Source organism: Herpailurus yagouaroundi, unplaced genomic scaffold (genome assembly GCF_014898765.1).
Source record: "Herpailurus yagouaroundi ecotype Mexico unplaced genomic scaffold, PumYag 192, whole genome shotgun sequence".
Lineage (NCBI taxonomy): Eukaryota > Metazoa > Chordata > Mammalia > Carnivora > Felidae > Herpailurus > Herpailurus yagouaroundi.
Window position 1 is genome coordinate 16,073,164 of NW_024412423.1, and position 25,221 is coordinate 16,098,384.

Here is a 25,221-nt window from a genome sequence, read left to right on the forward strand (position 1 = left end):
TTAATTGATGAAGTTATTTTTCCATGAATTTATATTATTTAAACTACTAAGCAAAGTATATTGCCAATTCCCCAAATCCATATTTTTTAAAAAATTATAATTTAAAGCAATTATACTGAAAATACCCCCCAAATACGTATTTACATGGCAAAAAGTGTGTCTTTTTCAAAGAAAAAAAAAAAAAAAAAAACGCCAGTGTTAAAAAACAAAGACGATCAACAGACATTTTTCTAAACTGGTAAAAATAATGTGAATGCTCCTATTTTTTCAAATAAAATTTTAAGTGAATTTTTTTTAATGTTTATTTATTTTTGAGACAGAGACAGAGCATGAATGGGGGAGTGTCAGAGAGAGAGGGAGACACACGATCTGAAGCAGGCTCCAGGCTCTAAGCTGTCAGCACAGAGCCTGATGCGGGGCTCGAACTCACGGACCGTGAGATCAAGACCTGAGCCGAAGTCGGACGCTTAACTGACTCAGCCACCCAGGCACCCCTTAAGTGAAAGTTTTAAGTGAAATTCCATATTCTTCAAATGGAACTGCTTTAAAGCTTACTGTTCACTTACGTCATTTAAACTAGGACCAACTGTAAAATGAATGCAGTTAGGAAAGCCTTTATCTTTTTTTTTTTAATAGGTGACCCACAGTGTCACATCAGTTTCAGCTGTACAACTGAGTGATCTGACAAGTTTATACATTATGCTATGTTCACTGCTACCATCTGTCCCATTACACTGTTATTACGGTATCAGTGACTGTATTCCTTATGCTGTGGCTTTAACTCCCTTGACCTCTTCATCCTGAAACTGGAAGCCTGTATCTCCTTCTCCTCTTTACCTAATTTTGCCCATCTTCCCACTCCCCTGCCTTCTGGAAAACATCAGCTTGTTCTCTGGGTTTACAGGTCTGATTCTGAGGAGAGCCTTTATCTTTATAGCTCCTTTCAAGTGAGTACCCCATTCACGGATTCCAGAAGTATCACAGATGCTAGTTATTCTCTTTATTAAATCATCCTTCTTCCAGAAGCATTCACCTAACACGTTCTAAAACAAAGGTTACAGCATTTTCATATTTCTGGAGATGGGGAGAGACTCGTATACTCTGGTGAGAGGGGGGAGAGGGAACGTGGTTTGAAACATGGCAGACGACGTGGACCAGCAATGAACTACCAACACCGTAGAAGAACTCCTGGGTCTCATCAGGCCCAGCCTGGATGAGCGAATTTATATGAAAATGAGAAACCAAAGAGAACTCCCACCCAGATTACATGCTCATGATCAGCACTTAAAAATGATATTGGGAGATGTGGAAGAAACTATGACTACTACAGAAATTGATAAGGAAACATACAAGATATATAAGTCAACAAAACGGAGTATTCCAACGCTCTTGGTCCGGGGAGTCGCACTAGTTGACTCTCCATTAACAGTTGGCTGAAACAAAGCACTTATTGTGTATGGAATATAGGAGATGTTGTAGGACTGCCTCCTTAAATGTAAAAGGCATTCAGAAGAGAAACTCCCCTAATTTCTGACATTAAGAAATTTTTATTTTTTTCCAACCCTTTCAGTAAATGTAATCACCAGGAAAAAAAGAAAGGTTATAATGGAAACACTTATATTACATGTTTAATGTTCATTTTTAGAAGCGCTCATTCATTCATTCTGCAAATAAACATGGAGATTCTATCTTAAGTCAGAGCTCGTAGCTACCAAGAGAACCAAGATGTGGGCCTCTGACCAAGAAGCTCCTAGTCCCGTGGGGAGAAGCCAGGCCCCTGAGAGGAAGATTACTGTGCCATGTGAGAAGGGATGAGATCGAAGCAAGAAAGGCATCAGCATCATCTTTGAATGTCTTCTATGCCTTTTAACATTTAAAAATTAATGCAAAATAATAACTTAATAGTTGCCTTCAAGCTTACCTATTTTCTGTGTATAAAATATAACTCTTACCATCATTTGAACTAATAACTTACTTGATACGGAATGCTTTCATACTGATCCAGCTTTTGCCATTTATACTCAACTCATGCACTCAGAGAAAAATAATAGTAAATTATAGCAAATGAGCTGTAAATTAATTTATCTATCATCATCCAACTGAGCACCAATGATGTGAAAAGATAATAGCTATGGACCAGGCTAACAGATCCTTTGACAGAATCTGAGGATGGGCCCTTGTCTCCAAGCCTGACTGGTAATTTTATTCTAAAGAGCGCTATTAACGTTTAAGGGTCCGTGCAGCTCACCTTCACAGATGCGGGTTTCCTCGCTGAGGTAGTAACCCTGCGGGCACTCGCACTGGAAGCTCCCAAAAGTGTTGATGCAGTTTCCACCTTGGCAGAGACCTGGTAACTCCTGGCACTCATCAATATCTGTGGAAGGAGAGACAGCTCACTCACAACAAATACCACCATCGAGAACAAGAGTCACTTTTAGAACTCTCAAATGCGTGTTACTGTAAGACCTGCAGACTTCCATGTGTCTGTGTGAATTCATACTTAGAGGATAGGATTCTTGTGACCGGGAGTGGTTTTTTTTTCGGCTTTGTTGTGCAAATGTACTAAAATCTGAGAAGAGTGAGCAAAGCAAGCTGGGGATGACTGGACAGACAGCTTCTCTGCAGAGCAGGCAGATCACTGCCATGGCTCCTATCTTTCTGAGTGACAAGTGCTAATTCGGCATCTTGGTAACTGACTGCACATCTGTAATTTTGTAAAATATTCTCATTCAGATTGCTCCACACTGACCTTTCTACCAGCTTTTCTCTAAACTCTTTACCTTGTTTAAATCTGGGTGACAATGAGAGGTGAACTCACCTTCTAAGATGATTGTGATGGGGTTAGGTCTGAAGCCCTCTCCTCCGGGACACAGGGTGTAATATTCAGCTATAAAACACAGAAGAGAAGAGAGGTGAGATCGATGGTTCAAGTGGCTGAGACAATGAAGAGGCATCTTTCAGTTGCTGGGCTCAAAATGCACATCCAAAGAGGGGTAAGCTGTATTTTCCTTAGTGCCTTTGCAAATATATTTTAAAAGTATATTACATTTTACTTGAATTACAGTCACTGCTTCAAAAATTACATACACAGAATAACTAAATCCCTTTGTTTTTGATTAAAGAAAAAAAAAACTTCAGCACAGACCATTTATATCATAACTTTTTTTGCTAGTAAAAACAAAAACAAAAACAAAACAAAACCCAGAAAGACTCAACAATTCGAAAGTTTCATCTGTGGCCCTATCAGAACAGGCATTTCAACGTCAGACATCATTTGACTGACCTCAGGAATACACCATGTCTAGGAACCCAAACTACCACCAACTCTGAGATAGTCTCAGAAATGGGCTTTCTTTGTGATTACCACAGAGGACTGATAACATCACCATTCACAATGGATTGTGGTTAAAAAACTTTTTTTTATCATATCATGGAAAATGAAAAAAGAAAAACTGTAATTCCTTTTATATAAAACATTCTTGGCTGCTTTCAGCATAATCACTGAAATCAGTCCAAAGTCAAACTCGGATCCCTTGCCACAGACCCCACCCCCAGCACAAGAATAAAATGGCAATGAGTCTTCAGCCGCCAGTTTGTTCCCTTCCTCTTCCCCAGCTCCATACTCACTGCTGTTGACAGGGGGGCACGTCTCACAGGGGTTACCCCAGGCCTTTCCCAGGGAGCAGCAGCACGAGGAGCGACTGACGCCCACCCCAATCTCGGTGTTGCAGGACAGACTCCCATCTCCTCGAGGACCAAACTTCAGGTAGCAGTTGCCTACTCGGTTGTCTGTGGAGCAACACAGGAGCTTAAAACCGTCTGTGCCTTAGCAAGAATTCCTTTTCAGAGAGAGGTTGCGCAAATGACAAAGTTCAAATTTCACACATTTATTTTAATCTCTAGCACAAAGCAATCTCTAGCTTTAAACCTTTCCAAGATTGCATAGTAGGAATGAAATTATGACCGACTTTCCTAGGTTCAGAAATCCATACACATCGCTGACAAACAAAATTGTGAGAAATTGTTCAACTGGGACCTTCTCGATCTTCACTAGTCTGCATGCAAGAAAATTTTGCTATAATCAATTGATATGAATCATAAGTTTATCAGTAATGGAAATAAAATCCTGGAGAAGTCAATAAAAACCTATGTATCCGATCAAAGAAATGTCGATAACTCCATCTCCTTCTTCTCTCCATTATCTGGTTTCATCTTAGTTTGCACGGAGAACATTGAGAGTTTGGGGAAAGACACTCAGTAACAACTTTAGAGAGGATACTTAAGACATCAAAGAATCTGTCTTCCTCTTTTTCTAATCCATAATTATCATCTAGATCATTAGTTCCATCACTTTAAATACTGTGTTTTTGCTGAGAACTCTCAAATTTATAGTTCTTTCATCACCCCCCCCCCCCCAGGACCTTACATCATTCTGTCAGCTGCCACCTTGATTTTTCAACCTCAGATAGCTAATAGTTAAAGTTAACACATCTAAAATCAAACTCTTGATATTCCTTCCACCACAGACAAAATCGACTCCATTCCTCTCCATATCTTCCCCAATAAACACCAGGTCCCTCATTTTTTTCAGTTGCTCAAGCCCTAAACCTTGGAGTCAGTCTTTGACTCTTACTCATCTCTTATTCAACCCAGTAATAAAGTCTGTCACTTCTTTTCAATTTTTTCATGTTTTTTATTTATTTTTGAGACACAGAGCATGAGCAGGGGAGGGGCAGAGAGAGAGAGGGAGACACAGAATCCGAAGCAGGCTCCAGGCTCTGAGCTGTCAGCACAGAGTCCGATGTGGGGCTCGAATTCACAGAGTGTGAGATCACGACCTGAGCTGAAGTCAGATGCCCAACTGACTGAGCCACCCAGGCGCCCCTAAAGTCTGTCACTTCTACCTTCAAAATCTGTCTGGAGTCTGACTACTCACCACTGCCTCCATCTCTACAACTTGAACCAAGCCACCACCGCCGCTCCCCGACCACTGCAAAGGTGTCCTATGTCAATGTCATCTCTTGATTTCAGTCCTTGACCCAACGACGGTCCACTTTCCCCACCATACCCAGAGTAACCCTTCAGAAGGACTTCCGATGGCTCCCCTTCTCAATCAGCATAATCTCACGTCCTTACCATGGTCTACGATGTAGATTTCATCCCTGGCTGCACACGAGAGTTACTTGGGCAGCCTCATATCATTTATTTTTATTTTTCTCATTTTGTTGTTGCTGAATCAGGTGCGGAGATACCAGCTAACTCATGGTTCTGCTCTTACTAGGTTTGCATTCATTCATCCCTCCCATTGTCTTTTATCCTTCTTTTCCACTCCCCTTCCACATCCCCTACTCAGCCATCTGACTGTGTTTAATGGTATCTCTTTGTCTGAGTTCTTGCAAAGGGAGTACTTTTGTTTCCTTGAGCACATCTTAAATTTACACAAATGGTATTTTGTCACAGATTTCATTCCATTTTTATTACATTCCATCTGTCAACTCTAGAGTGTTCAAGTGTCATTTTAAAAAAATCTATCTACTCTTCAGAAATGGTTTCTAGGTCCCTGCTACCACAAGTACTGTGGCAGTGAACATGTTTACCCAGGTCTCTCGATGGGCCTCTGAGTTACTTTCATTGCTGTCTAGCACCAGGAGACAAATTGCTGGTTCACAGTGTTTCCATATTCTAAGCCTTCAGTATCAGGAACAGAGTCACTGTCATTTGCCATCTGTATCTTTCAATTTTTTTTAAACTTTTTTAATGTTTTTATTTATTTTTGAGCCAGAGACAGAGGCAGGGGAGGGGCAGAGAGAGAGGGAAACACAGAATCCGAAGCAGGCTCCAGGCTCCGAGCAGCCAGCACAGAGCCGATGCGGGGCTCAAACTCACAGACTGTGAGATCATGACCTGAGCTGAAGTCGGACACCCAACCGACTGAGCCACCAGCTGCCCCAAGCATCTTTCAACTTTCTACAAGTAACTTTGAAAATAATGTACAGAAAAAAAGGCACAGTGGAACAACTTGACCAGAAATTCTAATAAGAATTTAATCCTCTCTAACTCAAATTTTTATTCCATATTTTCTCGGTTTTGGAAAGATGTATGCCTGAAACGGTCCTGTGAATGCAACTAACTGCCCACTGGCTGCCATGCACGAACCTGTAACAAATCCATTTTGTAAAAACTGATTCCACATTTCAAACACATCTGTAATAGCTTCTAGCTTATCATTACTTCTTGTTCTTCTTTTCCTTGCATCATTTAAAACACAATGCCTGAAGACACTTTTGAAAACTGGGACAGCTCCTTTTTCTGATGAGGAAAGGACAGCTCATTTCTTTGCTCCACAAATAAAAACATTTTCATTTTCAGATTTATTAACACCAGCTAGAGTAGTCAATCCAATGATTTTTATTTCTACATACTGTATTTCAATATCCTTTGTCGAAACACCTGCCTTCACTGTTAGTCCCCTTAAGAACCAAATCAATTAAACTTGGTGTCTAAAAGAATATAGGGACCTTGGATGATTCAAGTACCTGTAAAATGTGGCATGTTGAAGTTTTCCCTATTGACTAAGACATGAGAATAGTATATTTCCTCTATCTAAAAAAATCTATTACTCACTCTTTTGATTCCTGAACTGGAAAAAAATCTCATCTAGGATACGAGCCTCTGAAGACTCACAGCCTAGCATTTTGCTTCTATGATCAATTTCACCATCACCTTTGGAATCTAGACTGTAATCTGTGTTGTATTCATAACTGATCCACCTGACAGTTGGGAAACATTTTCCACATTCAATTTTCTTCTCTTTGTCATAAAGTGAAACACTTATCAACTCTCAACTGTGTTCAATACATGCTTCAAGAAGATTCCAAATAGAGTGTCTCTAGCTTTCTTTTATACCTTCTCAAAAGATAATGCCATCCCCTGGGCAACACAGTAAGAAAATTGGAGGAGTGTCTGACGTTTTATTTCACTATTGTGTCAATTCTTCTAGGTAATGGCATGGTTATCACTTTAGTGTAAATTCATCTTTGTTTTGAACATCACTGCACCTAACTGATGAGTAATGATGAAATAAAACCTAAAATAATAAAATGGCAAAACATTTTAAGACAAAGGAAAAATAAGATCACTAATATCTCATAATGTATCTTAGACTTACAAGAGGGTCCAATGGACCATTATGGTACTTGTGAGACAGAATGAGTCTCTGTTCTTTGGAAGACCTCTAAGAAAAAAAATAAGGCCATGAAGCATCAATCCATACAAAGAGTTAGAAACTGCTCTAAAAACAAAATTAAAATCTAAGTTGATTCTATCTGGAGGGTTAATCTGGATGCCATTATTCAAAAAAATTCTCTGCAAGGATACCTTGGTCTCCACTTCTAACAGTAGAACAGAAGGCTCCTTAAGGTCCATGTTCCTGCCAACACTTTATATTATCCAAGTTTCCAAAGTTTTGCCAGTCTTACCAAGTTAGAGTTATATAATTGTTTTGATTTTTTTCTTATTACTAATGGTTTTGGGCATTTGCTTATGTTTGTTCACTTTTGAAGCCCTCTCTTTTTAAGTTTATTTATTTTTGAGAGAGAGAGAGAGAGAGAGAGAGAGAGAGAGGAGGGGGCAAAGAGAGGATGGAGGGAGGGAGAGAGGGAGAGAGAGAATCCCAGGCATGCTCTGTGCTGTCAGTGTGGAGTCCAAAGCAGGGCTCGAACCCATGAACTGTGAGATCATGATCTAAGCTGAAATCAAGAGTCAGACACCTGACCCACTGAGCCACCCAGGCACCCCTGGAGTTCCCCTTTTATCAGTTGCCTGTTCATAGCCTTTGTTCCAACAAAGCTTTTAAGCAATACTGAGTCCCCAGTGACTCAATTTCTGGGCATGAAGCACCATCATCATATTTTTAAGGTTCCAAATGGGATGTTACTCTGCAGCTAGGGATGAGAGCCACTTTGTGATCTGGGCTATTGCTCCTTCTCTGACTCCTGTCCTCAAACTGTGCCCACGCTCATCCCCACTCACCCTCCTCTTACTATATACACCCTGCTGCTATGTCTCCAATGCCAGCACTGCCCTCCCACAGCCCTGTGCACCGGCTGTTCCTGTCCTTCGGAGGCTTCTCCTCTCCAAGCTGCAACTGGCTTGCTCCTTCCTTCATGGATCTGCCCCATCCCAACATAACACAACCCTTCTTCTCCAACAGCCACCAGTGTCAGAAGTGCTTCTGCTTTTATCTGTCTCCCTGGCACAAGGACATTAACACAAGAGCAGAGAACATGCTCACTCTGTTCGTGTTGTAGTTCTAGCAGCTGGAATAGAGGCACTCAATATTTATTAAATGAATGACTTTGAATTAAAACATCAGAACTTGGGGTATCCATAAATCATAACTAAATGATTATGTATAATCATTTGACACTGAAAACAGCAGTCAGACTTCTACTAAAGCAAGGACTTCGCCTTTTTCTTTGGTATTCTCTCAGGCAATTCCCCAGATCATTTACTCCTCTAGGTAAATGTTCACTGAGATGCTGAAACAGAGCAGGCAACAAAAGGTGGACAATTATCTTCTGATCAGAGACGTCAGGAAAGTTGATGAGAGACTCAGAAACCTTCGTGACTGCCTTCCTTCCTTCCCTTCAACCTGCTTTACTCCAGTGGTGGTGCTCATGACATCCAGCTCCAACTCCTCTCTTCTCTTCACTTCATTTATTTCCTTTCATGGCCCTTCTCATGGGAAGGAGAAACAGAGATTCCAATGACTCTGCCCTTTGTCCTGGCTAATGCACTGGACAGGGAGCCAGGCAACTCTCAACACTGCCTCAGCTCTGCCCTTCCAAGCCCTGAGATCCCAAGGAAGTTATTGCACCTCCTGGGGTCCTGGTTCTCAAGTCTGTGAAAGCAGAAGGAGGTTGGAGCAGGTAGCTCAAAAATTCCTGTTTCAAAAATACTATTGGAAGATAAACACGACAAAAGTGACCTTATCTATTGGTAACCTGGAGTTTCTTAATGGACTCTTTTGTTTTCAAACTAATTGTAGCAAGTACTCATCACAGTGCACTACCAAGAAACTCTGAGTATTTAACTCTGTATAATTCTGTTTGTTTCGTATCTCCTTCACTTACCAACACAACCCACACCAGTGGGGTTCAGCTGGAAATCAGGGGGGCAGTTACACTCGTAGCGACCAGGAGTGTTGACACACAGGCCGTTGACACAGTTTATGGGATCTGCACATTCATCAATATCTAGGAAAAGCATTTAAAATGTCCACATTAGCATCTTTACTTTCTCTGTGCATGCTTCTATTTCAAAGAATTTGGTGGAATCATTGCAAATTATTAAAGATCTTTGGGAAAGCCTCAGCACAATGAAATACAGACCAAATCCTTGTATATACCTACAACATGTAATACCAACCACACGATATTCATAACAGTATCATTTAATATCTTAATATCTTGAATAATAATTAAATGTTGGAATTCTGAAGAAGAAAAAAACACATTACCATCTGCTTAACTAAAATTACGTATGTATATGTATATACATACACACATTTATACAAAGAAAGTTTCCTAGTTTCACGTCAAATATTTAATATTAAGTTGCTCATATTAAAAATGTATCAATTCCATAGTTAAAAATAAATGTGTCATGATGTAAATTTCTTTTTCCAAAAGCTGCGTAACCCAAGGTATATAGAAAGCTAAGCAGAAACTTCAGGAATTCGTATACTTAGCACAAAACATTCATCTCAACTAACCCGAACACAATCAAGCCTTAGCTTGCAGTACCTGTACAGTTTCCTCCCGTTCTGTCCAATTCATAACCATCATCACAGATACAATGAAACATTCCAGGCAAATTATTACATGTTCCAAACACACAAATATTTTGGAAGGAGCATTCATCAATATCTGAAGATAAAAAAAACAGTAGTCTCTCATTTACAAAGACATTTTGATTTAATGTACATAACGTTAATAAATTCTTCTGTCTCCCCAGATGTTGTTTTGCAGTAAAAAATTTTCTGTTTTTTGACTCGGTAGACCACATAAATGGCCAACGACTAATGTTTATCTATGGAACCAAGACCAAAAAGAAATATTTTATTTTACTGAGCATTTTAGCTATCTTGGGTTATAATATACTTAAAAAAGAAAAGTTGGCCTGAGTCATAAAAATAAACTACATACAAACATGTCAAAGGATTGTAAAAAATCAAACATAAAAACAAATTCCAACATTTTAATAATTTAATACAGAGATGTTTTATAAACATCCACAACATACAAAGTATATAACATAATATTTTAAATTTAAAGATATCATTTAAAGTATTCAAGTTTAACTTCTTAAAAACTTCTATTATCCTGTCATCTAATCTGTTATCATAAACTCAGTGTTAGCCAGGGAAATATTTTTTTTTCTAATAGACTGTATTAAGATCACCCATTGTCCTACATTCTCACAAATTTCATTAAAATGTCTCCATTGAAGTCATAAATTTATGAAACTCTTCCATGAAGCTTTAACGCCAAGTCAAAAAAGAAGTCACCCTTCCTCATTCATATGAAAATGAAGGCATGTATGTGTGTGTACAGGTGTAGAAATATTCTGTATTTCTACTCCTAGGAAAAGGCTGGACATTTTTGTACACAAATGACCTCATATTCTGAGAATGTAAAGCAGGTGTGTCATTCTAGGCTAGACTAGACCAGTCATGCTAACATGAGGTGGAGAGACAGACCTTAAGTTAAAAAAGGTCTGCTGGTCATTCCTGATAGTTAAAAAATGGTAAGTTTTAACTATATTAGATTTCAAGTTTTGTTCAAACTGTGTTTAAAAGATCAACTGACATATGGGGGCACCTGGGTGGCTCAGCTGCTTAAGCAGCCGACTCTTGGTGTCGGCTCAGTTCGTGATCTCACAGTTCGTGAGTTGGAGCCCCACACTGGGCTCTGTGCACAAGGAATGGAGCCTGCTTTGAATCCTGTCTCCCTTTCTCTGCCCCTCCCCCACCTGTGCACTCATGCTCTCCGGTGTGTGTACCGTCTCAAAATACACGTTAAAAAATTTGTAAAGACCAAATGGCATATAAATGTGTCTTTTCTTGTGTTGAGGCTATAAACAAAGTTACTCTCTTTACACAAATGAATAAAAAAGACTCATTTAACTAGTTGATAACTGAACTGTGTTCCTCTAGAAATGAAAATGGAATTGTATTGTCAGCCCTCTTCAGATTCATTTGACTTTTAAATGACCTTTATTAGAAATAACTTCCATTTAACTAATGTACTAATTGTGTGATACTTACATTTATCCAAGTGAAAAATAAGGTATTTTAGAAAACTGCCTTTTTTAAAATTAAAGCATACTCAAATGTCAACAATACAGAAAAGTTCTAGTAGCAAATCGGGAGGACAGAAACAACACAGAAAATAAAGCAGCAAAAGCAGAAAATCACTCAGAAATCCATCCACCCAGAATTATGATTGATCAATATTATTCCAAATACTTCTCTATGCATATTCACAGACTGAAGTTGAGTTTCTATGCATAAGATCAATTTGTACGTATCTCGACAGTTCCTCAAATACTTTCCAATGTTAAGAACTGTTGAAACACACTAAAAATTGATCCTCTTTTCCCTTTATGTTAAATTTCAAATATAGTTTCTAAACAGTATTAATGGATTCTGTGCTAGGAATGGTAAGAAAATGAGCATCTGCATTCGCTTCCAACTCATTTTTGTTATTTCTGTAACTTTCACTTTTTAAATGTTTATGGCATTTACCATAATCTCTGAAGTAATTAGTATTGATTCTTAATGGAGTAAGGTTTTCACTGCAACTCTTACATTTATTTCTCAATTGATGGTGTTGCATTGCTGATAAGGTTTTCCCCCCCAAGAAGGGAGGGCCCACAGGTGTTTTCTCTCTACATTAATTTCCTATGTGACAATATGCCCCGTGACTTTATAACTGACTGACTGCTGACGTGGAATATCCTCCAGTCACATGTGACCTCAGAACTCTGTGGACATTGTTCTCACGTCTTTCAGTATCAAAAGATTCTGTTTTGTTCCTGACTTTCCTTTTCTGTCTAGAGCCTGAAGGTTCCTTATCCTTCTCTAAAACTTAAGTCAACCAAAGTAATAAGGCTAAGTCCTTTCTTCCATCTCAAGAAAATGTGTGGCTGTTTGGTACTGTTCTCTATTTATTTTGAGCTCTCTACCTCCTGGACACCAATTATACTTGTTTATGGCCCTGGTCTTTCCTCGAATCACATTAACGTCTTCCTCCTTTCATGTTCCTATGTTTTTGTTCGCCTATTTTTGCCCATTCTCTATGCTAGTAGTAATTATGCTTTCATCTCAACCTTTTCTGTTCTCTGACATCTCTATTCGATAGTTCTCCAATTTTGCTGTGGTGGTACCCGCTTCTTTTGTTTCCCATACTTCTGCCCTTTCCTTTTGTCTTCTCTTATTTTTATAATCTCTTCAAATGTCGGGCGCCTGGGTGGCTCAGTTGGTTGAGCATCTGACTTTGGCTCAGGTCATGATCTCACGGTTTGTGAGTTCGAGCCCCACGTTGGGCCCTGTGCTGACAGCTCAGAGCCTGGAGCCTGCTTCAGATTCTGTCCCCCCCTTTCCCTCTGCCCACCCGCCACCGCCCCGCTCACACTCTGTCTCTCTCAAAAATAAATAAACATTTAAAAAAATTCATAATCTCTTCAAACGTGTTCACACATATTTGTGCTCGTATCAAGGTCGTCCGTGGCACAAGGCACCTGTGGGAAATGTGCTTTCTTTCCCCGGGTAGTGTTCTTCGACTCTGGGTTGGTTCTTTACCTTTTGTGTGTTCTTTCACTGTTCTTCCACAGGATGCCTGCGTAGTTCATATCACGTATTTTCAAACTGTGTATGCACTGCTTGGTCAGCTCTTCTAGGAGTTTTATATACTAATACACTTTAGATGGAGTATTTTGATATCCCCTCCCCATCTTTATCTGGGCATTATTTGGAAGACAGGCTGGGGCACAAGTTTCATTAGAGCTGCTATTCTGTTAGCCCAAACTTTCCTAAGGCGGAACAGGAGTGGGGACAAAAATGAGAAGAGCTGCCCTGGGCTCTATGTGCCCTCTGCTAATGAACCTGGCCTCTGCTCTGTCTTCACACAGGATACCAAATGGTGCGCATCCATGTTTACTCCACTGACAGAATCCTAAGCTGTTCCTGAGGAGCTTTCTCCAGGTTTTATATTCTCCCATTTTGGTGGAGAATATTGAGAAAGGGCCAACTGTCCCAAGTGCTTGGACTCTACAGAAATTCTGAGACTGGGAATTGTTCTGTGGTGAGAAGTAGATGCTGAGGAGAAAATAGTGATCAGAGGGTCACTTCAGAGCGGCATATATTTATAATCAAATAAGAAGACCTGAATAAATTAAATTACTGAATTCAGGAGAAACTGTGCAGATGAGACAGATGTTAGAGACAGGGATAAGACAACTTCAAGGAGAAACAGGCAGAACCATGGAATAACGTTTTTGGGATCTCAAAACCTGGCGTTTAGCAAAGAGGAGCAGGGTGTCACCAAAGATGAACTCCTTGTGAGCCACTCTCCTTGCCCTGGCAGCTGGCATTTCCCTCCCTGGCAATGATAGACTGTGAAAAACCAACACGTGAGGGAAGGGCAGTAAATACACAGTGTCCAGCCTCACCTCAGGGAAGGTCTGAAAGGGCGAAGGCCACAGATAAAGGACAAGAATTATGAAGGAGGAAATTATTACACACAAAGAATTAATTTTTGAAATTTTCTGTTAGCAAAGTATCTGGCTACTGCTCACTTGTTCCTTTTCCCACCAACTCTTGTCAAGTGGAGGTGAGTAATAAATCATGTAATCCCAGAACCACACTGACTCACATTTTCTACTAATTGGCTTTGGTACTTACAAGAAACCAGGACTGGGGGGGGGGGGACTCAATCTACAGTGGCCTTGTATGAAATGCATTAGACTCTGCTCAATCTAACAGGTCAACACGGAAGCATGAATGCTTTCAGTTTGTACGATCTTCCCCAGGGGGTAGTCTTCGTTCTCTTGTTCCGAGTCTCTGAAAATTGGTGGACACTTATGGAAAATGCAGTGACCTTTTAGGCACACCTTCTTTCCTTAGCACCACTCCGGGTAGTGAGGCAGAGACAGGCTCTAATTGAGCCATTTCTAGATGGTATAATTGGGTTTTGTTTGGTTGCTACTGGTGAGGGTGTGTGTGTGTGTGTGTGTGTGTGTGTGTGTGTGTGTGTGTATTTGCTATTTCTTATTTCTGGTCATTTGATTAGACACGAGTGTAGTGAAAAACTGTAATCTGGTTTCCTTTTATAATCTTTGCCCAGCGCTTAGCCTGAGTTACTTTGTTAAGCGTTTTCTACCAGTCACTAATTTTCCTAAGCCTTCTGATTCACTCATTGTTTTTCATCTTCTTCCTCTTCTCACGTGTATTTTCATGTACTCCAAAAGAACACAGTGACAGCCCAAAACTATACATACAGTGAACTAATTTAAGCCTCTAATTTAAGAGAAAATCCAAATTCTTTTTCTTGGAGAGCGATCACACTAGTCCCCAGTCTCATTTCTAGGAAAGGGGGATGATGTCATCACTGAGGGGAAGGACACATTGCTCTCAGGCAAAAGGTACAGGCCTTGAGGCATCCCTGAGGAGACCTTCCAGTCCCAGACATACAGACAGCAGACCGAAACATGAAGGTAAATGCCCAAAAGGAGCTACTGCGGTTTTGACAAACATTAAATAGCAGTGACTGGGGTAGATAGATCATATTTTTAAAAAGCTGAATAGTTTTTCCACATGTCATTCATTTAGTAATAAAAAAAAAAAAAAAAGTTTAAAAAAAAAAAAAAAAAAAAAAGGAACTAGCCAAACTTCCAAGTGTTGGCTCTCGGCCAGGAAAACTTCATAAGAGATGAAAGCCGCCTTCATCATTATTCATTCGGCAAAATAATCCACGCTTAAACGAATGACTTTTATATGTGCAGCATGTGCTGTGTATTCTGCTTCCAGGTGGGGCCCGCTCCAGCCCTTTCTGCGGTTTCATGTGCTGTAGTTGATCCAACTTGGAAATGAGTTGGAATCGCAGTGACCCACCTTGGCAGGACCTGCTGTCGGAGGCTGGAGTGAAGCCCATCTCACACTCGCAGCGATATGCACCCGGGACGTTGAGGCACTGTCCATTTTCACAGAGATTTATGTTTTCTGCGCACTCATCGACATCTGTGGGAGAAGCAAATTACATCTCTATTAGGTTCCCGAGGTCTTGACATGGTTTTTCCCGGCTAAGTCCGTTTTGCTGGCTTCAGCAGGTGCTCGTTAACAGGAGAGGACACTTAATCACATTCACCTAAACAAGGCTAAGACTTGATAACAGAGCTGCTGCACCTACACTCTAACATTCAATCACCCCATCTTTAACAGGAAGGAGGCAGGTGTCGCCCAGATCTGTCTCAGTTCCCTCTAATGCCAACGTGATGCATCAGTATGACACCGACATCACTGACAGATGACCAAGAACATTGAAGTGAACCCTGAAGTGGTATCTATTCTAACATTATGTTTTCAAGTAAATGAACTTGGTTTTTCTACTAGATCAAGTATGTTTCAAGCACAGAAGGGCTGTTCAAGTAGCACGAGGACAGTGTCTTTCTTGTCACCACGATTATATTCAATACTTCTGTCTTAATTATGCAAATGGACATTATTCATAGACCCGAAAGCCAATTTATTTAATTCTATAAAATGGAAAAAGGGGGGCAGGGCAGAAAGCAATGTTGACCGAGGGCCTCATATCTGGCAGGTAGCTGCTGGCTGCCTGCCTCACATGCTTTCCTTCAGTACGCCAATTCTGTGCAGGTCAGAAGAGGAATAACCTGAGACTAGGAGAGGCCAGCCACAGGGTGGGAGCCCAGGGGAGCCAATCTGTCCCTGACCCTGACACCAAAGCCAGGCCCTTTCCTTCATCCCCCGGTGCAGAGAAATGTTCAGAAAGATGCAATAAGCCAAGGTTTAAAGGATTAAAGCCTTAAAGATGACATAAGTGTGTTTTCTTAAAGCAACGGAAAATGATAAGTCTGTGTTCTCAATGTCGATAATTAGAAACAAGAAAAAAGCTAGAAGTCTTTTAACGTGGGGCTTAAAGTGTGCACTGACATTCAGCTGAGGAACACTGATGTCCGCAAACCTGTGTCCTACTTTATGTCCATCAAGACAAAGCAGTCATTCACAGGAGTTTAAGTGGGTGCTATATTCTCAAGGGATCCATAATGAACAGCAGCTAAACAGCAGGTAATGTTTACTGAGCTCTTATGAGGTGTTTTTCTAAATCCTTGACTTGTGTTAACTTCATTTCTTCCTTTCAATACCATGTGGCGATCGGAGATTCTGACAAGCACGTGAAATAGCCGTCATTGGCTGGACATAATGCTGTATCTTAAGATGCTGAACAGTTTTCCCACATGTCATTCATTTAGCGAAAACAAAAAACAAAAAACAAGGGTCCTGTTATGGTTACTGCGGCTGTTTGAAAATGGGGAAATTAAGGCCACAAAGGTTCCATGAGTTACTTACGGCGACAAAAACAGTAAGCAGCACAGGTGAAATCTGATTCCAAGGGGTCGGATTCAGAGACAGCTTGGATTTCTGACTACTGTGTAAACTGACGACTACAATAAATTAATAGTCATTAATAGTATATGATAGTAATAAATGGAATTATCGAAAAACTGTTCTGGCCTTGGTGTCAAGTGTAAGACAAAGATACACATTCACCTGTATGTCAGATGTAAAAACAGACAGGGAATTTCGGCCCCCTTTAACTATACTTTCCTTCAAATATGGCAAGCTTATGGAACGTTCCATGAAAATTCTGCCAGGACCCACCTCAGGATTCTTACCCACCTGAACAGGTAAAGCCGTCTCCAGTGAACCCTTCAGAGCAGGCACATCGGTAGGAGCCTGGGGTGTTAACACACTGCGCATTGATGCTACACTGGTGGGTTCCGTTCGAACATTCGTCCAGATCTGCGTGTGCCGAGGGAACAGAGCAACAGAGTTCAGAAATGCAACTGAAACGTCTAAACACGTGGAACGATTTTCACTCGTCTTAATTTAAATGTAAAGTGGACACATGTGATTTGTTTCTGCTTACCTGGAAGGTCACAGTTCTAATTCTCTAAGAGCTCAGACCCACAATCCAAAATGTTTGTTCTACAAACAGAGGCTAAAATGACTAATAAAAGCATTTGTGAGATACCCAATAAGCTAGAATTTTAATGGCTAAAAGGAAAACCAGTGCTAGATTTCTCTTGGACTCCACTGGGGACAGACGTGATCGCTGGCTTCTTTATCACGAAAAACAGATCAATTTCTAAACTCAATTACTGAATTTCGAGTGGGAAAATTAGCATAGAGTTTTCCAGTTCCTTTTACAGATGAGGAAACGAAGGTCAGATTCTTGATCTCATGGAGCCTAGTCTAGTAGAAATGACAAATGCTACAGTTAATCATCCGACTCTCCATTTCGGCTAGGTCACCATCTCACAGTTTGTGAGACTGAACCCTGCACTGAGCTCTGTGCTGACAGTGCAGAGCCTACTTACTTGGGATTCTCTCTCTCTCCCTCGCTCTCCGCCCCTCCCCCACTCACGTGTGCACACATTCTCTCCTTCCCTCTCAAAATACATAAACATTAAGAAACAATAGACACAGGAAATTTAATTACATTAAATATGTTCTAGGTGACACGAAGAAATGTTACAAAGTGCAAGGAGAAAATAAAAGGGGCATCTGATTTGGATTGTAGGTACAAAGAAGGTCCCATTGAAGAGTTTTTGGTTAACTTCAGGCCTGAATGATGAGTCAGAGTCAGCCTGCTGCACAGAAGTAGGGAAAAGTATTCCTTACAAAGGGAACAGGACTTATAAAGATGCTGAGGAGGAAAAGAACTTAATGTGATTAAAAAAAAAAAAATTAGAGAAAGGAAGCCAGAGTGACAAAGCACAAGGCAGGAGCTAGGCTGATGGAAGATGAAGCTCGAGAGGTACAGGGAAGATGCTGTAGGGTCCTGTAAACCATGGGAAGGAAGCCAGAGTTTGTCCTAAATTCAATGATTAAAATGACAATTGGAGAGGCGGGTGGCTCAGTCAATTGAGTGTCTGACTCTTGGTTTGGGCTCAGGTCATGATCTCTCAGTTCGTGGGTTTAAGCCCTGTGTCAGGCTCTGTGCTGACAGCGTGGAACCTGCCTGGGATGCTCTACCTCCCTCTTTCTCTCTCTCTCTTTCTCTTTCTCTCAAAATAAATAAATAAAAACGTTTAAAAAATTGACAATTTTAGGGGCGCCTGGGTGGCGCAGTCGGTTGAGCGTCCGACTTCAGCCAGGTCACGATCTCACGGTCCGTGAGTTCGAGCCCCGCGTCAGGCTCTGGGCTGATGGCTCGGAGCCTGGAGACTGTTTCCGATTCTGTGTCTCCCTCTCTCTCTGCCCCTCCCCCGTTCATGCTCTGTCTCTGTCTGTCCCATAAATAAATAAAAACGTTGAAAAAAAAATTAAAAAAAAAATGACAATTTTAAAGAGATCATATCCATGGTTTATAAGGTCTTTCTGGCTACTATGTGGAGAATGGATTACGGGCCCAGCAAGCGAATGAATGAGCAGACATAAGAACAGGTTCTTTTGGCATCCAGGAGAGAGACAGACAGACAGACAGAGACAGAGGAAGGGAGGGTAAGGGGATGACTGAGATGGAGATGGAAAGAAGATAATGAATTTGGATGATATTCTGGAGTAGAAGTAGCAGTTAAATCTTCTGTATTTTGCAATAGTTGGCCAGAGTGATGGACGGACAAGCACAAAATATGGAGGCTACAAGAGAGAGAGCCAGTAGCCAATGGGGCTAGAAAACAGGCATGGGGATAGGGCTGAAAGACTGTCCAAATAATGACAGAGTGATGGCTGGACTAGGAGTGGGTAGCAAGTGAAGTGAATGATGCCATCACAGAATGTTACTTACCACAGTTATTCGGAAGGTGTGATCATTTACCTCCATAGTCAGTTCATAAACATTTGGCAAGTATAAAACAACTGAATGGCTAAGACAGTATATTCAAATTAGTGGATGTTACTGTTAACAGATCTAAGGCTTACTGTGGAATTCTAAGGTTTTAAGGAGTAATCCTGGGGAGGTCAGTTCAGCTTGTTTTATTTTCTATCTTAAGTCGACCTGGGTAATTCTAACCGGTTGGAAAAATGCCTTGTTCTGAAGGCATGTCAAACTCCGGGCATGTGAAGCTGTCCTTTGTGTGACACCAAGGGTGACATCCAGCCCCCTGCCTCACAGCTACAAAAGGCTTATCAGACTCCAGTTCAGCCCTGATAAAACCTAGAGAACAGCAAATGCTTCTCCAATCTCCTCTGATTCTTTGAATCAGATCTCCGAGAATCCAGCAAACCTTTTTGCTTTCTCTGGAAGAAGAATTCTCTTTTCTGTTAAGAAGGTGGTATTCAGCAGAGGGAGACTTAGGTTATCTGATAAAACCTTTTCCTTTCCTTCATGTATTTCCCTGGGTTCTAAGTCTCACTGATTGCTCTCTGAGACTGGAAAAACATATTAGTCGTTTTTCATCATCCATCTGTTTGGATTTCTGGCTACACGTCACAGAATTTTTACCGAACAACAACACATTAAAAAGCAGAGTGCCAAGGCAGACTGCTGTGGCTTGATAATTTATTCCAAGGATAAAAGAAACTCTGAGGCAGGAATTACCTTACAACTGAAGATAGTCTTTGAATTTTCAAGAGAACACAGGAAAGGAAGAGTATGCCCCTATACCAGTACGTGGGCTAACAACCATGCAAAGAAGAGCCTCTAAGAATTGCGTGCCTTAGCAAAGCATGTTCACGTTTGCAAACTCACCAATACATTTGATGCCATTTCCAACCCAGCCTTCTCTGCAGCTACACCTGAAGCTTCCCGGGACGTTGAGACAGGAGGCATGCATGTCACAGTTGTGGGCACCAATTTCACACTCGTCCACATCTGAGAAGCGACAGTTAATACGATGAAGATTACACACAAGGCTAATTAATTCTACTTCCAAGTATAATTCTGCACAGGTAACATTTTAAAGTCAATATGGAAATAGCTAAAACGATACAGAAAAAAAATAAACATTAACATCATTTTTACTTTTAATTTTTGTAGCCTCCAACAAGATTCGGAAGTTCATGGTCCAAGTCAAAGAGGTCTTTTCCTAGAGCCATTTTCTGGTAAGACAGGGATACTGCCCCCAGGCAGATATGTGTGTCAGGCCCTCCCCACGTCGCTGCCTGGGCCCAGACAAAAGTCCATGCAGAAGGCATGGTTACAGATGTCAGGAGAAATCGTATTTCCAAAGTGAGACTCTCCTACTGTTTCCTATTCATATTTGTTACGTGTGTTTCATAAAGATTAAAAGAAGCCTGACTTTTAAAATAATAGTGCATTCCTGTCATTTTTAGAATCAATACAGTATAGTATAGAGTTTTTGAAAATTATCATTTTAGTGTGTATTCATCTATTTATTTGCAAATATGTGAAAATATTCACTGGAGATTCCATCCGGAAAATAAACAGTATGTATATACACACGCATACACATGTATACATACAAATAAATGTATACATATTATGCATGTGTACACACATATTTGTGTGTATAAACTCTGTAGCTTTGGTTCTTCAGAGCTTTCTAGAATAGAAAGAATAATCTTTTCTATCCAGCTCAATGATTACATGTTGTAGATGCTGAAATCACACATGTAAATACACACACACACACATACACACACACAGAACTATTGGCTTTGCATCGACCTTCATAGCACTGAACACCCAGAGCACCCCGTCTTCCTCGCTCACCTGTTCCTGGAGGTGTCAGCTTAAGAGCCAGGCTGCAGTCCAAGCCACCCACCACCTGCCTTGAGCAAAATGCCTGACGAGGGTCTTAAACTGAACAATGAGGAAGGCCTAGTCCAAAGCACTGACTTGGTACTTCCTCGCCCATTTTATGCAGAAGGCCAAAACATATTTAACAGAGAAAGGAAGCAAGAGATAAAGTGCATGAGGTGAGCAAAGACAGAAAGTGAAAAGAGAAGAGGGAAAGTCAACTGGGGCTAAGGGAAGAGAGGGCAAAAGCAAACAGAAAGAGAAGAGGTAAAAAGAGAGGAAAGGATGGTGCAGAAGGAAGGAAGGAAAAGGGTGTAACCAGAAATCCACATGAATTTTTGTCCAGTTAGAAGAATTGCAAAAACAAGCGACTGGGATGGTCCGTGGTGCTATGTCCTGACAAGTGTCTGGGCCACACTCCTCCTACAAAACTGAATGATGCTGCAAGAGCAAACAGCCATGTGGGCGACGCTCGGGACTAGAATGCAGGCCCACACCCCCACTTCGTGTGTGACCAGAGAGGACACAAACCCATCATCACACAAGCCCTGGGGCAGGTGCTCATGACCCAGTCATGACCTGGTGCCGTCATGGTCCAACAGAGGCAAAGGGACAAATGATGGTCAAGTTGGCCTCTGAAACAGGAGGAGCCAGAGCACAAGAGGGTATAAGTTTGAGACCCACCTGTGCATCCTGTGGTCCCCTTCTTCACGGAATAACCCAGCTGACAGTGGCAAATGAAGGATCCCTTGGTGTTCTCACACTCCCCAAACATGCAGATGTTTGAGTTCAACTCACACTCATTCACATCTAGAAAACGTATTTTCAGTACTTCGGTTAGTATTTGTTCATCCGAGGAATTCAAAAGCTCTCTTTTATACCGAAGAGTGTAATATTGAAATAAAGAGATAAAAGCTAAAATGTAATCTATGTGCAAGACACAGTATTATTTTCTAAAATTATGTCCAAATAATTCTTCCATTTCAGCTTTCGCATCTTGTAAATATGGTGGCTTGAATTTTAAAATAACTGAAAAAACTGTTCCCTCACATGTTTGTGTGTGCACAAATGTGCACGTGTGTGCGTGCAAATGTGTGCATGGGATTTATCCCATTTTTATGGTACCCACCAATGCATGTTTTCATGTCCATTGAAGCCATGAAGCCATCATAGCAGAGACAGCGATACTCTCCAGGAATGTTGGTACACTGCCCCCCATCACAGATATCAGGATTATTTTCACATTCGTCAATATCTGACGACAGAAAATTGGCATTAAATAAAAACAAGAAAGACTTTTATTAAGCTCGCGTATATATTTTTTTCCCCATCCAGATCCAGTCAAAGTGCCTGGAGTGAGATTTGTAAGATAAAATCAATGAGCTGCACAAAGCCTGCATATTTTCCTTTCTGTACCTGCGCAGGACCTCCCATCTGGCATCAGGGCATACCCCTCGCTGCAGCTGCACTCATAGCTGCCTTCTGAATTAGTGCACCGGGTGTCACAGCCTCCATTCATGATCATACATTCGTCAATATCTGTGAAAACAACATTGCAACCACATTACTCTGTCAAGTCTACTTCCTTAAACAAAAAAAAAGAAAGAAAGAAAAAGACAGGGAATTCTTCTTCTCTTTAAACAGATAATGCTTAAATGGCTTTGGAGTTTTCTTCCCATTACTGTGTTGGGTTTATTGTTTTACCATTGGTCTTTCTTAGCTCTTTCTACTTCCTTTCGGACATCATTCCATTTGGCCTTTAGCCCCAGTAGCCTAAGATTAAAGAACTCAGAAGTATTGTAGCTATGGAATTTACGGTGTTTTCTGTGATAAAACCAGGGACTCCTCTGCAAAGCCATAAAGACAATGGCATCTTACAGACCGGTCCCCATGCTTAGATTCACGTTTAGGACATAGAACTTCCACTGGCTTCATTACAATATATTCAGTGCCAGAAGGTGTCCTAGGCTGATTTGGAAAATACAAGTTCCAGACCCACTTGGCTGACCCGCACCTGTACAGCCCTGTCGGTCTGGTGTGGCCTGGTATCCGGGGTTACAGGAACACTGATAGGTTCCAATCATGTTCACACACTTTCCATTTCTACAGAGATTGTCACTCAGGGAGCATTCATTTATATCTGTAAAAAGATACACAGAATTAATGTTTTTGCAATAACCACATCACTTAAAAGTATCAAGAAATGTTGCATGGAAGCATCGGTCTCCAAAGGGGTGTGTGTTCTTTTTTTGTTGTTGTAATTTTTATTTAAAAACTTTTTAATGTTTATTTATTTTTTTAATTTTTCTTAATGTTTATTCTTGAGAGAGAGAGAGAGAGAGAGAGAGAGAGAGAGAGAGTCTGTGTGAGTGGGGGAGGGGCAGAGCAAGAGAAGGACACAGAATCTGAAGCAGGCTCCAGGCTCTGAGCTGTCAGCCCAGAGCCCGAGGCTGGGCTCGAACCCATCAGCTGTGAAATTGTGATCTGTGCCAAAGTCAGATGCTCAACCGGGTGAGGCACCCAGGTGCTCCAATGTTTTTTTATTTTTGAGAGAGGGAGAGAAAAAGAGAGAGAGAGAGAGAGGTAGAGAGAGAGAGAGAGAGAGAGAGAGAGAGAGGGAGGGAGAATGAGTGGGGGAAGGGCAGAGAGAGGAGGCAGAGGATCTGAAGCAGGCTCCAGGCTCTGAGCTGTCAGCACAGAGCCTGATTCAGGGTTCGAACTCACAAACTGTGAGATCATGACCTGAGCCGAAGTCAAACGCCCAACCGAATGAACCACCCAGGCACCCCATGGGGTTTGTGTTCTTCAGGGGGAAGTAAGATGATTTCCAGGGGTGTTCAAAGAAGATGCTGGAATCTACATTTCTATTATTTCTATCTAAAACTGTACTGTAAGTAAAACTCTGTATCTCTGCTATCCCAATATGTATCTGCTATAGAGCATTTCAAACACGAACAGAATGAATGAAATTCATTTTTTCAATTTAATTTTAATTTAATTTTTTAAAAGTAAGCTCTTCGCCCCCTGTGGGGCTTGAACTCACGACCCCAAGATCAAAACTGATTGAGCCAGCCGGGTGCACCAGGAATTGAATTTTTCATGTTACCAAATTTTAATTAAATTTAAGTGGCCACATGTGGATAGTGAATGTTGGACCATGTACATTTAGCACATGCCAGACATAAAAGTTACTAATATTTAATATACGAATTTACACTGGCATGCTCACCTGCTCTTTATTAGATGGCCAAGAGGAGCCTCAATGACGTCAAGTATCCCGAGGGAAGACGGCTGATACCACAAGTCACAGAGGCTGATACCAGGGCCCTCACTAGTTTCTGTGTTTAGTGTGCCTTCATAGGTGGATCTGTATCACCTACTTTAAAATAAACTAACCCTATAGGAAACACAGGCGCCTAATAAAAACTTCTGCAAAAGTCTGTGGAATAAAGTATTACTATTAATGCAGTTGTAAGAGAACAGCAAGAAAAATGATAGAATGGAAGATTTCCTCATACAAACTGCTTGTGACACACAATATAAGGTAAAAATAATGACAATACAATGAGGTAAAACAAGACCTTCATTCCAAATCCTCAAAATCATCAAGAAGACTATGTGACATATGGATTTAAATCTATGATCATTAAATGCATGTTTTATTATGTGTGCAAAAATATGCATCTTATATTATACAATATTCCCTTGAGGGGTACTTTTTCCAGCTATAGGATCCACAAAAACTAACAAAATAAACTGAACACAGAAACAGATCTGATTCACTGCATCACAATGATGAACAAATATTCCCGTAATCATGTTTTAAAAAACTTTAGTACCACCATTAAAATGAAATAAAAATATTTAAAACTTTTTAAATTCTTGGGGCTCCTGGGTGGCTTAGTCGGTTAAGTGTCCGACTTCAGCTCGGGTCATGATCTCACACTGTGAGTTCCAGCCCCGCATCGGGCTCCGTGCCGACAGCTAAGGGCCTGGAGCCCGCTTTGGATTCTGTGTCTCCCTCTCTCTCTGCCCCTAACTCACTCACATTCTATGTCTCTCTCAAAAATAAACATTAAAAAAATTTTTTTTAAACTTTTTACATTCACCTATAAAAATGTCTGTTTAGTGTATGATTTAAGATTCACCGAACATATTAGCAAAGCGATACATATATGATTTATAAATAAATAAATGTGTAGAGGAAAGATGT

General features: G+C 40.8%; 1 protein-coding gene and 1 pseudogene across 1 annotated transcript in view; one reads left to right on the plus strand and one right to left on the minus strand.

Moving 5' to 3' along the window:
- The window catches only part of FBN2 (fibrillin 2), a 262,490-nt gene that overhangs the window by 46,539 nt on the left and 190,730 nt on the right, over positions 1-25,221 (minus strand). The window contains exons 28-39 of the mRNA XM_040444382.1: positions 23,023-23,148; positions 22,425-22,547; positions 22,138-22,263; positions 21,693-21,818; positions 19,998-20,120; positions 16,982-17,104; positions 15,176-15,301; positions 9,807-9,929; positions 9,135-9,257; positions 3,628-3,789; positions 2,819-2,887; positions 2,249-2,374 (exon numbers count right to left, since the gene is read on the minus strand). Coding sequence (XP_040300316.1) covers positions 2,249-2,374; positions 2,819-2,887; positions 3,628-3,789; positions 9,135-9,257; positions 9,807-9,929; positions 15,176-15,301; positions 16,982-17,104; positions 19,998-20,120; positions 21,693-21,818; positions 22,138-22,263; positions 22,425-22,547; positions 23,023-23,148 — 1,476 coding nt within the window. The remainder of the gene's footprint in view (positions 1-2,248; positions 2,375-2,818; positions 2,888-3,627; positions 3,790-9,134; positions 9,258-9,806; positions 9,930-15,175; positions 15,302-16,981; positions 17,105-19,997; positions 20,121-21,692; positions 21,819-22,137; positions 22,264-22,424; positions 22,548-23,022; positions 23,149-25,221) is intronic.
- On the plus strand, positions 965-2,210 carry LOC121010652 (U6 snRNA-associated Sm-like protein LSm3; annotated as a pseudogene).